Raw genomic sequence first — 14,000 nt, 5'->3', positions numbered from 1 at the left:
AGGAGACGGCAAACGGTAGATGAGAGGGACCATCGGAAGAGCCCATAAGCATTAAGCAATGGGTCAGGGTGTAGGTGCCAATGGTGATTGGTGTTGGTGGGGAATGGGGATGCAACCAAGATAGTAGTGCTAGCAGAAATGGAGGTTGTGGATTCCCAAGGCCCTGTTAGTTCCGGATTTTGAGAATCAAAATTAACCCAATAATATATTTTGAACTCGAAATCGGTTCTGAGAATCCAAAACCAACAACGCCTAAGGTATATTCACGGGCCTAGATCTATGACAGATCAATGGCCTGATCTGCATAATATGCATATGAACTTCCTTATCTTCTGATTGATTTCTCAGAAACTAACGAGGAGTCCTGTATAGAATCATTGGCTTCCACACTACAAAATATTATTTACCACCCCCATGTGATTAGATATGAGCAATGACTGCTTCAAAAGTTTCACTCCCATCTAAAAAAACTGTAGCAAATTACTCGGTGTAACAATACTATAGATCTCAGGAAGATTTCTCTACCATCTTGGATCCGAGCTATAATACTCTATCAAAACAAGCAGAAGACATTGATCCCAATAAGGAATTGAAAAATTGGCCACAACCAAATTTTCTGCTAGCTGTGACCAGAAGGGAAAAAAACACCCAAAACCAATCTATCAGAGAAACCATCCTCAGTAACCGTTCAGCTGCCTTGGGGCAGCACCCGAATAAAACTCACGCTTATCAGTCAGACGGGAGAAGGGTACCTGATTCCGGCCAGGCAAGTTCCTCTGGTCTGCCATTCGAGTGTCAGAAATTGACCTGGAGAATGCTTGGGCAAGTTCCAGGGAAGAGGATGGCCTGCCATATCGAGACCCAGGGGCATCAGCTGGGTGAAATTTTGGTGGCTCTATAGGCTTGCGCCAGTTATCAGGATCTTGCCGCCGTTGTTCCTGATGCTTCTCGGTCTCATTTGCATTCCTCCGGTGCTCATTCCGCCAAGAATTCTTGGGCACATCCATTTTCTCAGCATCATGCCGGGGATCTTTTCTCTCAGAATTCCTTCCGATCCTTTGATCAGGAGGAAAACTTTCAAGCCTTTCACCATGTTGAGAAGTGGAGATAGTGGGCTCTGTATTTGCAATGGTCTTAGGAACATCATGTTTCACCCTACACAGCCAATATGTGTGATGTTAAGTTTAAGATGGCCATAAGAAGCAAAGAGCAAATGAATGCTACACAAGGTTCATTTATCAGACAGTTTCGAAAATGACCAAAATCCTTCTAATTAGATAAATTCCAACATGGCTTCCAAATGGGTTGATCCTACTGATGCGAAAAGAGAATCAACGAGCGGAAAAGGTTGCTTATTTTGCAAATTTAACCAGCTCAGGTGACTAGCCTTGACTCCCTTGAGCTTAGAGTTCTAAATGTGAGTTGATAATGAAGCCTGGGAATATTTTAGACAGACTTGGCCTAGTCTCTTTCTATTAATTGAAAGAGAAAATTGGAGCAGTGAGTTTCCCACAGAAGGATCTAGTTACTACAATTAAAACTGTGCAACAGGTCAATTAAAGAAGTGAAGGACACATGAAAGGAGTTGGTAGACACCCCTATAAGGCATTTTATGTACTCACAGAAACAATCTACGACATTTTGATCATTTCAGTTGTCCAGAATTTCAGATGAAAAGTAGAGGTTTTGGTAAATCTAAAAGAAATTGACAAGAATTAAAGTACCTGTTCGATTCAAGGTTGTTGATGACAATATCATCAACCCCACGCTCCTTCAGGACCTGCAATGAATGCAACACCAGCCAGGTGTATAATAAGTGGCCAAGGAGGAAATAAACAAGATAATAGCAAGAAATAACAAAGAAGTAAATAACCCTCAATTTCTGAAACGTGGGACGACTTCAACTTTATGTTGCAAAGTAGATGAATGAAAGGTATTTGCCTTCAAAATATCATTATCATAAGGGAAGGAAGAACACATACCAGCTCTCGTGGGCGTGCACCCCCAAACAATGATTCCCTACAATAACAAACGGTGGCAGAAACCATTAAATCAATGATAACATGAGAAAAGAGCACAGTAAATGTGCCGTTAAAAAAAGTGAACGTTAAATATAGAAATCCTTTTTATGCACTTTCAATTCAAGAATGAACAGTGAAATGGTTGAGTGAGGTCTTACACTTTTCACTTCGTAAACAACCACAAGGTTCAAGCCCAGAATGATTATTTTGTGTTTTGTACTTTTATGCTTCACACTATTTTACAACAAAATTAAAATAGGCTGCAGCCTACAAGGGAACCTTAGCAGTCACCAAAAAGAATTCTAAAAATGCACATCTAATCTTCTTGATTTCAGAGTAAAACAATGGGTTGACCACTTCATCTTCCCGATGTTGGATCTTTCTATTCCCTTTCATGTCAAGAATGAAGACCCATACGGTTTGAGTACGATTTCATTCTTTTCACCAGTGCAAACATTCAAAAAGTAGTCCATCAGACATGAGTAGGTTTATGCATTCACTGTCCTACACGAAATTACAAATACGCTACAAGCCTACAACCTACAATGATACTTTACAAGTCATCATAATGACCTCAAAGAATGCATATCTAGTCTGCTGACTTCCACTATGGGTTACTCCATTCAGAAAGAGTAACCTAGTCTCTTGTATCAAGCAACTCCATATAGGATTAAACAGGTTCTACACACATGGTTTGCCAAAGTCAGTGAAGCACCGGATTTTATTTATTTATTTATTTGTGAAAATTTTGAGACTGAACAGCAGTAGGAAAGATCAGAGAGGAATGGAGTAATCGATGAGATATTGAGGTCTGTTACTATGAGTTTATGATAGAGAAAAATCAAGATTTATTAACATAGCCACCTGAGCTTTATAGGACAAACTGCTTCCCTTTTAAGTCTTACAGGTTAGAAGAGGTGGTTTACTTGACCATATCAAGGCAGGGCAATGTGTATACTGAGGAGGACCAATTCAAGCAAGTGCCAATATGAAAGCAATATGTTTATAAATAAGCAAATTAATTATAACCTAGAGAAAAGGTATATTCTCACAATTATCAGAAACGAACTTTAGCTCGATTAACTTTACTAGTAGTGTCTAGTACTACCTACCCAAAAAAAAAAGTTACTAGTACTGATATGGGTGCTCTCTTAAGGTTATAGGACATCTACCACTCAAATTATATTTTCAGAGGTTGGAAGCTGGTTTCATCACAGTGCAAGAAGTTGGTTTCATCAGAGGTTGGAAGTTGGTTTCATCAAATGCAAATTGAGGCTTCATAGCCACTCCCAGTATAAATCCAACTTGATCAACTCACTTCTATTCAAGACTAATTTCGCTTCATATAGTGTCCTAAAATGTAAACTTGAAGATAATCAGAATGCAGTACTTATAGTGGAACCACAATAAGGATTTATCAAGCAGAAGAAAAACAACAGATTAGTGGATCCCCAACTCCCCAGCATACAGGGCCTATCGGGGCATACGCGTTCATACCGGGGCGTACCTGGCCTATCGGGGCATACGTGCGCATATCCGGGCAAAAAACGCCCAAAACTTGCGCGATTCCCCGACAATTCCCCGGCGACTCTCCGGTGACTTCACGATTCCCGCTTCCAACCATCCCGGGAGCCTTCGATTCTCATTTTCTATTCCCACTCTGGCAACCTTGCTCTCACATACAAATCATCTCCACCAATTCATGATTCACCGGTCTATGCTAAATCAGATAAGGTGATCCTGAGCACATCAATACTAAGCGTAAAAAGATGGTTTTAGAGCTCGATACCCAATATACATTATTACAGATCATGTGCTCCATGAACGCATCAAACAAGAATGGAATGCCACCACATCCACAAGATAGTATCCCTAGTGAAAACAAAAATCCTCTCTCTACATTTTGCAATGATTTTTTGGCACTTAGCAAAACCAATAGGGATAAGATGTTGAGAGTAACTTGTCATAGAGCTAAAATTAGATATGCAATTGCTACTTTCTGAGGGAATGTTAGAAGTACCAGTAAAACAAATTCTCAGGTTTTACAGAATGTATATTGTTCTATATGCTCATCATGAGTCATCATTTAAGAGAAATGTTAATATAATTCCCCCATGTATCCTTCTCATCATTTCCCAGGGCCCGCTGTACTCGAGGCACACAAGTGATTTGATGGGGACCATTCACATCATCGGTAGCCATAAGAGCACCTCACCTGTGTGACCCCATGCCGATTACATTTTCCTGACCCTTGAGACAAATGAAACTTTCCAAGGCATTACCCAAAAATATTTCAACAATTCATATTTGAAGGCCTTGATCGAGATAAAATGTTGGAACGGCTTCGTGGTGACCCACAAGATAAAATGTCCCAATCAACTCACCAATTTGGGAATTTGGGCCTGCGAGAAGGATGAGAATGGTACTTAGGCAAATGAGACTGGCATTTCTCTGCATTTGATACGGAGGCAATATTCACTTGAGTATGTAAAGGAAGCTTATGTAAGTTACCACCAAAAATGCATGTGCTGAGTTCACCATAGTTTGAAATTCCAAATGAAAAGAACAGCATTTTCTAGTGCTCTATTCATGTAAAGGATAGAAATGAAACCAAGGGCCCAATTTTAATTGTTAAACCTATGGGGAAATGGGGAACCGATAAAATAGGGAGTAAGATTTAACAAAATCAGAAACAAAATTTCAACCATGCAGGATTCTCACTTCTGAATCATGGCAGTTGCATGAAGTTTTATGGATAATGACATGAGCCTAACACAATAAAAATAAAAGAATAGGTCAAAGTTATTCCAGCTCCGTGACTGGAAATTCCATATGTCAAGCACAAAAACAATATAAAGCCGGGTTGATTTTCCCATTTCACTATTCGTTTACAGCTCTACCAACCATCCCCAAGAATGCCATTCATCCATTGTGTAAATGTAATAATTCACCCATTGTGTAAATGTAATATAAAGCCATAAACAATATATATAGTAAAGAACATCCAGGAACTCTTGCTACATTCAACATTGAATGCATGCCATTTCCATTTCAATTCCCAGCATAGCACCGGTTAGAACAATCATTTTTACTGCTGCATACAAAAGTCCACTTCAATGCTCATTTGGTCAGGGGCGATTGATTTTTTTTTTTGAATGGTAGCAGTTATATTAAAAGAAGACTGAGGGTGTCCCCCTTACAACACAGAAAAATAAGACAAAACTATGGCAATACAATTAGGGCGGGAGAAAATCATAGAGTTCTAAAGCCTGCAGCGATACGCCAACTTTTGCTAAATTATCTGCTACGTCATTAGCAGAGCGCCTCACATGATTAAAAGTTACCGGCCGCCCCTATAAGATATCTGTAATCTCGTCAAAGAATTTAAGAAAGCGCCACGGGGGAGTCCGAGGTCCCCTGAGCCATCTTATAACATTCAGCGAGTCACCCTCCACAACACAGCTGTCTGATATTTCCCTAACCAAGCTGACTATGCCTTGATGCGCTGCCCTTACCTCAGCCTCATTTGAATCCGCTATGCCGAGTGGCCCAGAATAAGCCTTCAGGACGACACCGTTGCTATCTCGTAATACTCCACCAATCCCTGCAGGGCCTGGGTTGCCCAAGCTTGAACCATCAAAATTTAATTTAAAGTGCCCTTCTTGAGGAGGGCTCCAATGCTGAATGGGTACCTGCTGAACTTCCTTGCTATGGCACACTACCGTCCACCCTTCCCAGAGATCAAATGCCGAGACGAAACGGAATAACGGCAGGGCTCTAGCCCAGGAGATAGTAAGCGAAATGACCTTAATAAATAAAAAGAACGGAGATTTAGCTTTCCCATCAAAGATCCGAGAGTTCCTTTCTGTCCATATTACCCATAAAACCGCCATTAAGGATAGCCACCACAACCTCTTTCCCTTGCTTCCCCAAGGTATACATCCCCAGCCGGCAAACAGATCTTGCAAACATGAAGGGAACACCCATATGATGCCAAATCGACCTAAAAGCCTCCCCCAAATCTCCCTTACTACTCGACAGTGTATGAAAATGTGATCAACCGACTCCCCTGATGCAAGGCATAAAGTACAGTGATCGACAATCAGCATGTGCCTTTGACGCAGGAAGTCCACTGTTTGTATTCGATTTCTTAATGCCGCCCAACCGAAAAAGCAGACTCTAGGGGGCGCCTTTGTTTTCCACACCTTTGCCATCAGATGATTAACCTCAAACGGCACCAACCTATTATAAAAAGACTTTACCGAGAAGCTGCCTGAAGACGTTGCTGCCCACAACCGTTTGTCTTTCCCAGAGACACTAACATAATTCTGCTCCAAAATCTGAAATAAGTTCGTCACTGATGGTAATTCGCGGTCAAAGAAATTCCGACGAAAAGGAGGCTGCCATATAACTTTTCCTCCAACGAAATCAAAACAATCTTTCACGAAGAGATACTTATTCGTTGCAACTAGAAAAAGATCCGGGAATAGGGCTTGGAGCGGTACAGCCGAACACCACCGCATGGGCCAGAAAGATATCCGCTCGCCGGAGTACACACGATACGTTATTTCACGATCAAATAGCGGTAAGAGGCTGAGGATATCCCGCCAAATCGTCACCCCCGGTTTGTTGAAGATATTCAAAGAAGTCCATTCACCTGGAGCAACACCATATTTACCTGAGATTACTCTAGCCCACAGTCTTGACTTCTCTTCACCAAACCTCCATAACCATTTACCCATCAGTGCTTGATTGACCTGCTTGATCCTCCGAATACCTAGGCCTCCCCCTTGAAGGGGCATACATACTGATTCCCAACTCACTAGCGCCAGGACCCGCTTCGACGCTAAACCCCCCCACAAAAATCGTCGTTGAATCTGTTCAATGCGCTTGACCACAGACACCGGGCATTTGAATAATGATAGCTGATAAGTGGGTATATTGGCCAAAGCAGCTTTGATCAAGGTTAACCTGCCACCTTTAGATAATAAGTTCCTCTTCCATGTATCCAGCCTTCGCTCAATTCGATCCACAATGTGATCCCATGCACATTTTCGAGGTCGACCTATTCCCAGAGGCAATCCCAGGTAAGAGGCAGGCAAACTCTGCAAGGAACATCCCATAATAGTCGCTAGATCGGAAGCACCTTCGGCGGACATATTCAAAGCGTAAAGACGAGATTTTGAGAAGTTGGAATGAAGACCTGTCACTAACTCATAGCACCGAAGAATAGCCTTAAGATTTATAATCTTTAAGGCCTGGGAAGAACTAAAGAGTAAAGTATCATCCGCGAATTGCAAATGCGAGACCTGAAACCCAGACTCACTACAATCTACCCCGGAAATCAACCCCTCCATTCGACCTTTCTTCAACAGCACGCTGAGGGCTTCCGCTATAATGACAAATAGAAAGGGAGAGAGAGGATCCCCCTGTCTTAAGCCTCGAGACGATTGGAAGAAACCGTGTGCAGAGCCATTAATCAGAATTGAAAAGTGAGCTGAAAATAGACAACTACGGATCCACCCACACCATGTTCTCCCGAAACCCATTCTTTGAAAGAGGTAGTCCAGACACTGGTCAGGGGCGATTGATGTGATTCATTCATCTTAACCATGAGATTTAGTTTTTTTTACTATGGGAAATTGGATCCATGTCATTTTCTTTTATTATTATTTTATAGGAGTTATTTTCTTTTATTAGCATCCTGTCCGAAATCCGAAATTTCGGCCGAAATATTTCAGTTTCGGTCAAACCGAAACCGAAATTACATTGAATCGGATATTTACATGATTTCCCCGAAATTTCACCGAAATCCGAAATTTCAACCGAAATTTCATTTTTCACCCTTATTTACAAAATTTCTACCGAAATGCAAAAGATTTCCACTGAAATGTAAAGATTTCCACCGAGATGGCCGAAATTTCCACCGAAATTTTTGTCAAATTTTTACATGATTTCGGCCGAAATTTCCACCAAAACCAAAATATTTCGATTTCGGTGGTGACCGAAATCGACATTTAAAACCTTGGATGTACGGGATGTCCTCTAAGAAAGGTCTTTCAAGTCTAGCCTTTGATTCATCTTCTAACATTGCCAATTGCTGATTTTTTTTTGGATGGGAAACACCGCTTCGCAGAAGGGTACAACTTTTCAAAGGAGATAATTTCAAATGATAGGGAGGCCTTGTCCTCTACTCTTGCCTCATTTACCCCTAAGGCCAAAATTCTATTACTATGTTCCTTGAATTGCTATGAAAGTGACGTATTATTGTCTCCCTCCTTGAGCCATCTGGATCTAGATAAATTTATATACTAGTCATAATCGACATTTCCTATGTTGCAAAATAACCATGGCTGAAACAATGAAAGTTGACAACATATGCCTATTGCTCAAGACATTCAAGAACAAGAACAATAGGTATTGATTCTCGCCATTTGATTCACTATGGTCATCTTCTCACCCATTTACCATTGTTTAGGTTGAAAACTTTAGAATGAATAGGAAATGAAGACAACAATAATGCTAGTTAGAATAGTAATGCTTGCCCTTCTTACTTGGGGATGATCTAATTTTTCGATAACAATTGAGTATTGATCGCCCTCTTTATTCTTAAATCATTATTTGCTTATTTAGCTAGACAAGTAGCCAATCAACTCACCGGCCCTTCTTGATAAAAATGCCACCTATAATATCTAAATTTTTTAGCAAATAAAGAAATAACTTATTCATCTAGGAAAATAAGACAGCCAGATTTGCAACGAAAGGAGTGGCTGTGCTTCCTTATATAGGTACACAACATGCCATTTCAATGCAATCATTTGTCAGTATGTCACTAATGGCACTTTAAACAACTAATGATTTCAAAAGAAACAACAAGCGTGTGTATTGGACATTATAAAACGGCCAATATAGCAAAATTTATCTATGCAACATACCAATGAAAGAAGATCGCCAAATGAAAAGAGAACGCCCCTGTTACATGGTTAAGGGTGACAGAAAATGATACTACATATCCAGAGAGAACCACAAACTGCTAAATTTCACTCATCAAAACAATACTTTGAAATCATTCATGGCTGAGCCAAAAAACTGTGCGCAAAAAACAACCACGAAGTTTTTTTCTTATCCAGAGGGATTAGACTTGCTTTAATGAAATTACGGCACTATAAGAAACTAGTGATTTCAAAAAGAGCAACAAACATGTGAATTGAACATTATACAAAACCAAATATAACAAAATTTATCTATATTGCTAACCAATGAAAGAAGAAAGCCAAATGTAAAGAGAACGCCCATCCCCTGTAATCATAGTCTAACAAGTTCATACAACAGTTTTTCTCCGCCAATTCCTCTTCTGATCCAAATTGATTAATCCATACATAAAATTTCAAGAATAATAATAGGAGTTTCGTTGTCAAATGCATACTCAAATAAATTCAAACAAATGATATGAGAATCTAACAAGGGAAGGATCCAATGTGAGTAAAAAAATTATCATATGGATATGTAAACGAGGTTTGATCTGTTAGTTTTATAATTAAGTAGTTAGATGACAATTTTACAGTATATAATAGAATGTCTATAGCAGAATAAAACCGTAGGGAAAATTACAAGAATAAATTCCCACTACATATTCAAACAAAACTCCAACAATGAAAACACAATTTGAACATGAAATAAAAGCAATCATTAAAGAAAAACAAAAGGCATTTGACATAAATAACATCCACAAAGAGCTTCCAAACAATAGTACCAACCTTTCCCTTTCACGACTCCCATCCAATTTTTCAATAGGCTGAAATCGGGGCTTCAAGTTCAATTTGGGACGCTCAACTGCCCGATTTCCTCCATCAGTACCAGCTGATCCTGGTTTTGGAGAATTCGAATTCCCATATAATTCATTAACAATTTCTACCTGACACGAGTCAGCAGGTGGATGATACCCCTAAAAACAGCAAACAGCTAAACAATAAATACATAACTTTGGTAGCATATCCATTTTTAAAAAAAATACATAACTTCATCACACAAGATTCAACCATCCAATAAATACAATACCTGCTTATAGTCCAGCACATGTATTTCAGAGGGTTCCACTTGCTTTGTCCTGGGAAGAAGCTTCAACTTCGGTCTCTCCGATGCTTCTACTGGTACTTGAAATAGTGACTGCAAATGGGATTGGGATCCACCCAATTTACCTTCAGTAGAAGCTGGGCGAACCCTGTCAGGGTAAAACGCCGAGTTTGTTTCCTTTGCTTCTGGGTACACCGGAGACCTCACGCTCTCATAATCTAAGAACTCCTTCCCACCACCCCGGCCCCTATCTTCAACAATTCGATCCCTTGCACTATACCCTCCCCTCGTCACATCAAAATCACTCCTACCATTCATCGGATCCTCAATGTTGTACGCATTATTATCCTTGAAATGAGTATCGCTCTCCGTCTCAGAGTATCTAATCACCTCAATATCAGGCTGATTGTAGATTGAAGGCTTAGATTGCCATCTACCTGACTGAATATTCTCAAGTGCGCTCGCTTGTGAGAACTTTGAGATAGCACTAGGCCCAGACCAGGTTGTTGAAGAAGGCACTGGCTCAGAAACACCAACTTCCTTCCTCATCCCCCATGCATTCGGAGCTGAGCTCGCAACCGGCTGACCACTATTACCCCCAGTAACTTGTGAAATCCCCACTAAAGCCGGCAACTTTGACACTACTGCAGGGGCACTAGGTGAATGCAAGACGGGATTTGATGGCTGCCGTCCGGAGAACTTTCCAGGATCTGGTTTCATATCAGGGCTGCTCATGGGCGGGAGATCATCATTGACAGTCCTTCTAGGGATGGAAGCACCATCGAAGGGCTTTCGTTCGTCCTCGTCAAAATTACGGCCAATGTGCGGAGAGTGTGAGAGAAAGGAAGCCTTCTCATTGAAAGTGCGTGACGAGCCGGAAGATCCGGGCCGCGTACGGTGGTCTGATCGGCCGATAGGATTTCCCCAAGCCGTCGGGATCTGGCGCTCGAAACCGGTGCGATCCGAGGGCCTTACTGTGCTGAAAATTGATAGCAGTGAAAGATTAATTCAAAGATCTATGAGCCGTTCGAATACGTGGTTTTTATAATCCCAGGTTGTAAAATCTAGCTAAAAGCACGATTTTACAATCCTGAAAATGTACAATCCAAGTTTTTGCTTATAAAACCCAGGTTTTAGCTTATAAAATTCAGGTTCTAGATAATTTTACAATCCAGGCTTATAAAATCGTTGTATCCAAACGGCCAAATGTTCCTAATTGCATCGCTCCAATCTGAAAATTCTATAAGAAAATAGAAAGAAAAGAAACAAAGTAGAATCTAGGGTTTCAAGTCTCAGATCTAGGGTTTCTTTACTCTTTTACATTTCAGTGACTTTCCTTACGAGAAAATAAAAGAAAAAAAAATTTCCTGGAACTTTATTTCAGGAATACACGGCGATGGAGAAAATTTACAAAAGAAAATGTGAAAGTGAAGAAATCAATCAGATTTGGAAGCTTTCTCTTGGTGCTCCTAATTGCATCGATCCGAATCCGAAAATTCTATAAGAAAAAACAACAGAGTAGAATCTAAGGGGTTTCGAGTCTCAGATCTAGGGTTTTGTTTACTCTTTTACATTTCAGTGATGCCCAATACGAGAAAATAGATGAAGAATTTTTCCTGGAGCTTTATTTCAGATGGGAAAAAAAATGAAAAAATAAAATAAAAAATGAATGAGATTTGGGAGCTTACGCGCCAGGAGCTGAAGGAAGAGAGAGATCGGAAGGGATTGAACCGCCGTGAAAATCTTTCAGGGTCATGGTCGAGCCGCTGAAAGATTTCTTTTTCGACATTTCCCCTTCTTCTCGATTTTCTTTTCCAACTTTTATTTTCTTTTATAATCTCTCCTCTTCCTCTTTGTAGAAGAGAACCCACAAAGGAGAGGAGAGAGTCGGAAAAAAGGAAGAGTTGCCTTACCGACAGAGGAGAGGAGAGAGAAACGGATGCACGGGGCATTTACAAAGGACCACCTATCCTAAAATCCACCTCCGTCAAGTGGTGTGGCACGTGCTAGAAGCTCTGTTCGTTTTGGATTTTGAGAAATGATTTTAAAATTGATTATTGGACTTAAATGGAGATAAAAGTTGTTGTCTTCATTAACGATTAACAAGGTGGCTCGTGTAATGTGCGACAGACCAGCCGTGAAAACCCTGTTGCGATGGACGCTAGCAATTCCCAAATTACTTTTAGGGCCCGTTTGGATATCTGGTAGTTTGTATTTGGATTTGGATTTGAAAATGAGTTCTGAATACAAAATGAATAGATCAGCCAGCTCATGTTGAAGGAGACAGAGAGGGAAGAAGGTTTTTCCAGCTGGAGGGGAGAGGTTTGAAGAGCAAAGAGGGTGAAGAAAACTGCTAGATTTGTAGATTTTCAATTACTCATTTCCACAGCATATTTGGAAAAATAAAAAAAATTCCACTATCAGTTGCTAATTTAGAAATCAAAGAATTTGATCCGGATCCAAATCACAACACAACAAGAGCTGCAAATGTGAGAAATCCAAATCAAAATCTTCTCGGCATCCAAATGGGCTAATCAATTTTGGATTCAGAACCAACTCTCAAGTGATTCTTCTTATGATTATGAGAGCCCCTAGAAAAAACGGAGACCCATTTGCAACGAGTTCTTAGTATAGCTACAAGAGTCCAGAAAGACAAGAAATAGAGGCTTAATCATTTAAGGCAAAATCATGGTTCACCTAAATGACCAAAATACTCTTAGGCCCTGTTCGTTTTAGATTGTGACAACAGATTGCCAACCGCAAAACCTATTATTATAGTCAAAATTAGGCCATGTTCGTTTTGAGACTGAAAACCGCTGGTGATCCCCCGAATTGATTATTAGACTCAAATTACATTAATTTTTAGTCCAATAATCAGTCTGGGGCCTCCCCATCGGTTATCGTAATCTCAAATTAATAGGGCCAATATTAGTTTGAGTCCCATATTATTCAAATTAATAGGGCCAATAATCAGTCTGGGGCCTCCCCATCGGTCATCGTATTAGAATAATTGAGAAACGTTTTGTTTTTTTGTTTTTTTCCCTTCAAGCTGGGCAGTATGTGGCAAAGAGAAAGGAGGTTTCTTTGTCACACTCCAGCAAATTTGTCTCCTTTTAGAAGGCCAAGGGAGAGATCAATGCAACCATAAAACGAAAGCTCATAACTAAGTTTGGAGGGTTCTATGGTACCCGTATCTGGGATGATCAGGTAGCATGAACAAATCTCCCTCCCACACTCTATGTCATCTTATTATTATTATTTATCTAATGGAAGTATGACAATAACCAATAAGTAATTCAAGATAGAATGCTATAAAATAATTAAACTATTTTCTTTATTGGGTTATTTTTTTCTCGATGCCTATCGTGTAATCTAATATTTTAGAGCATTCTTCTCCAAGTTTATGCATGGACTAGGTTAAGGGCATCTTTGGATTGGGAAAAGAAAATTTTGGAAAATGATATTTTTCTTGGAAAGTTTTTTTTTAGGGGGGAATTTCCTGTATTTGGTTTGGTTCTCCTAAGAGGAGAGAGAGAGAGAGAGGATTGGGAGAGAATCATCGACACAAGAGGCGAGGAATTGAGCAGTCTGAACCTTTAGGTTTAGTGTCCATCTTTTCCGAGTTTTGGATCTCCCTATCATGTGTTATGAGATCAATTTTGTGCCTTGATGGAGACCCATGGATGTGATTGTTTCTCTCGATCCATATATTATGTATTGAAGCAGATAAAGCGAGTCTCATTGCTGTAGAAGACATACCTCCTCCCTTGAAATGGTCTCTAATCCACGTCTCTTCATCGAGAAGGTCTTTATGGAGCCTTCTACGATACGTGAAACGCCACAGGAGTGATCGCCAGATCCAAGCTGAGTAGGACCTATTATGGCTATAAAATCTCTCTCTTTATC

The 14,000-nt window shown here is 40.2% G+C and overlaps 1 protein-coding gene across 1 annotated transcript; it reads right to left on the bottom strand.

Annotated features, from left to right (window-relative positions):
- Window positions 1-397: 397 nt before the first annotated feature.
- Window positions 398-12,052, bottom strand: LOC143892967 (uncharacterized). Its single transcript, XM_077397888.1, has 6 exons — window positions 11,783-12,052; window positions 10,080-11,073; window positions 9,779-9,966; window positions 1,983-2,019; window positions 1,725-1,780; window positions 398-1,155 (listed from the first exon to the last, which is right to left on the bottom strand). Exons 1-6 carry the CDS (start codon window positions 11,881-11,883, stop codon window positions 678-680), a joined length of 1,854 nt encoding a protein of 617 aa, XP_077254003.1. The 5' UTR covers window positions 11,884-12,052; the 3' UTR covers window positions 398-677.
- Window positions 12,053-14,000: the final 1,948 nt, after the last annotated feature.

This window comes from Tasmannia lanceolata, unplaced genomic scaffold, assembly GCF_043159265.1.
Source record: "Tasmannia lanceolata isolate RefF3 unplaced genomic scaffold, GAP_Taslan_0.1 ptg000015l, whole genome shotgun sequence".
Lineage (NCBI taxonomy): Eukaryota > Viridiplantae > Streptophyta > Magnoliopsida > Canellales > Winteraceae > Tasmannia > Tasmannia lanceolata.
The sequence above is the reverse complement of the archived record's forward strand: the minus strand, read 5'-3'. Positions and strand labels throughout refer to the sequence as shown.

Excerpts from the sequence above, each read along its gene's own strand:
- LOC143892967 (XM_077397888.1), bottom strand. The coding sequence starts at position 11,883 with ATGTCGAAAAAGAAATCTTTCAGCGGCTCGACCATGACCCTGAAAGAT. Across the intron at positions 11,074-11,782 it reads CTTCCTTCAGCTCCTGGCGC|CACAGTAAGGCCCTCGGATC; the intron begins GTAAGCTCCCAA and ends ATCAATTTTCAG. Across the intron at positions 1,156-1,724 it reads AACAACCTTGAATCGAACAG|GGTGAAACATGATGTTCCTA; the intron begins GTACTTTAATTC and ends TTGGCTGTGTAG.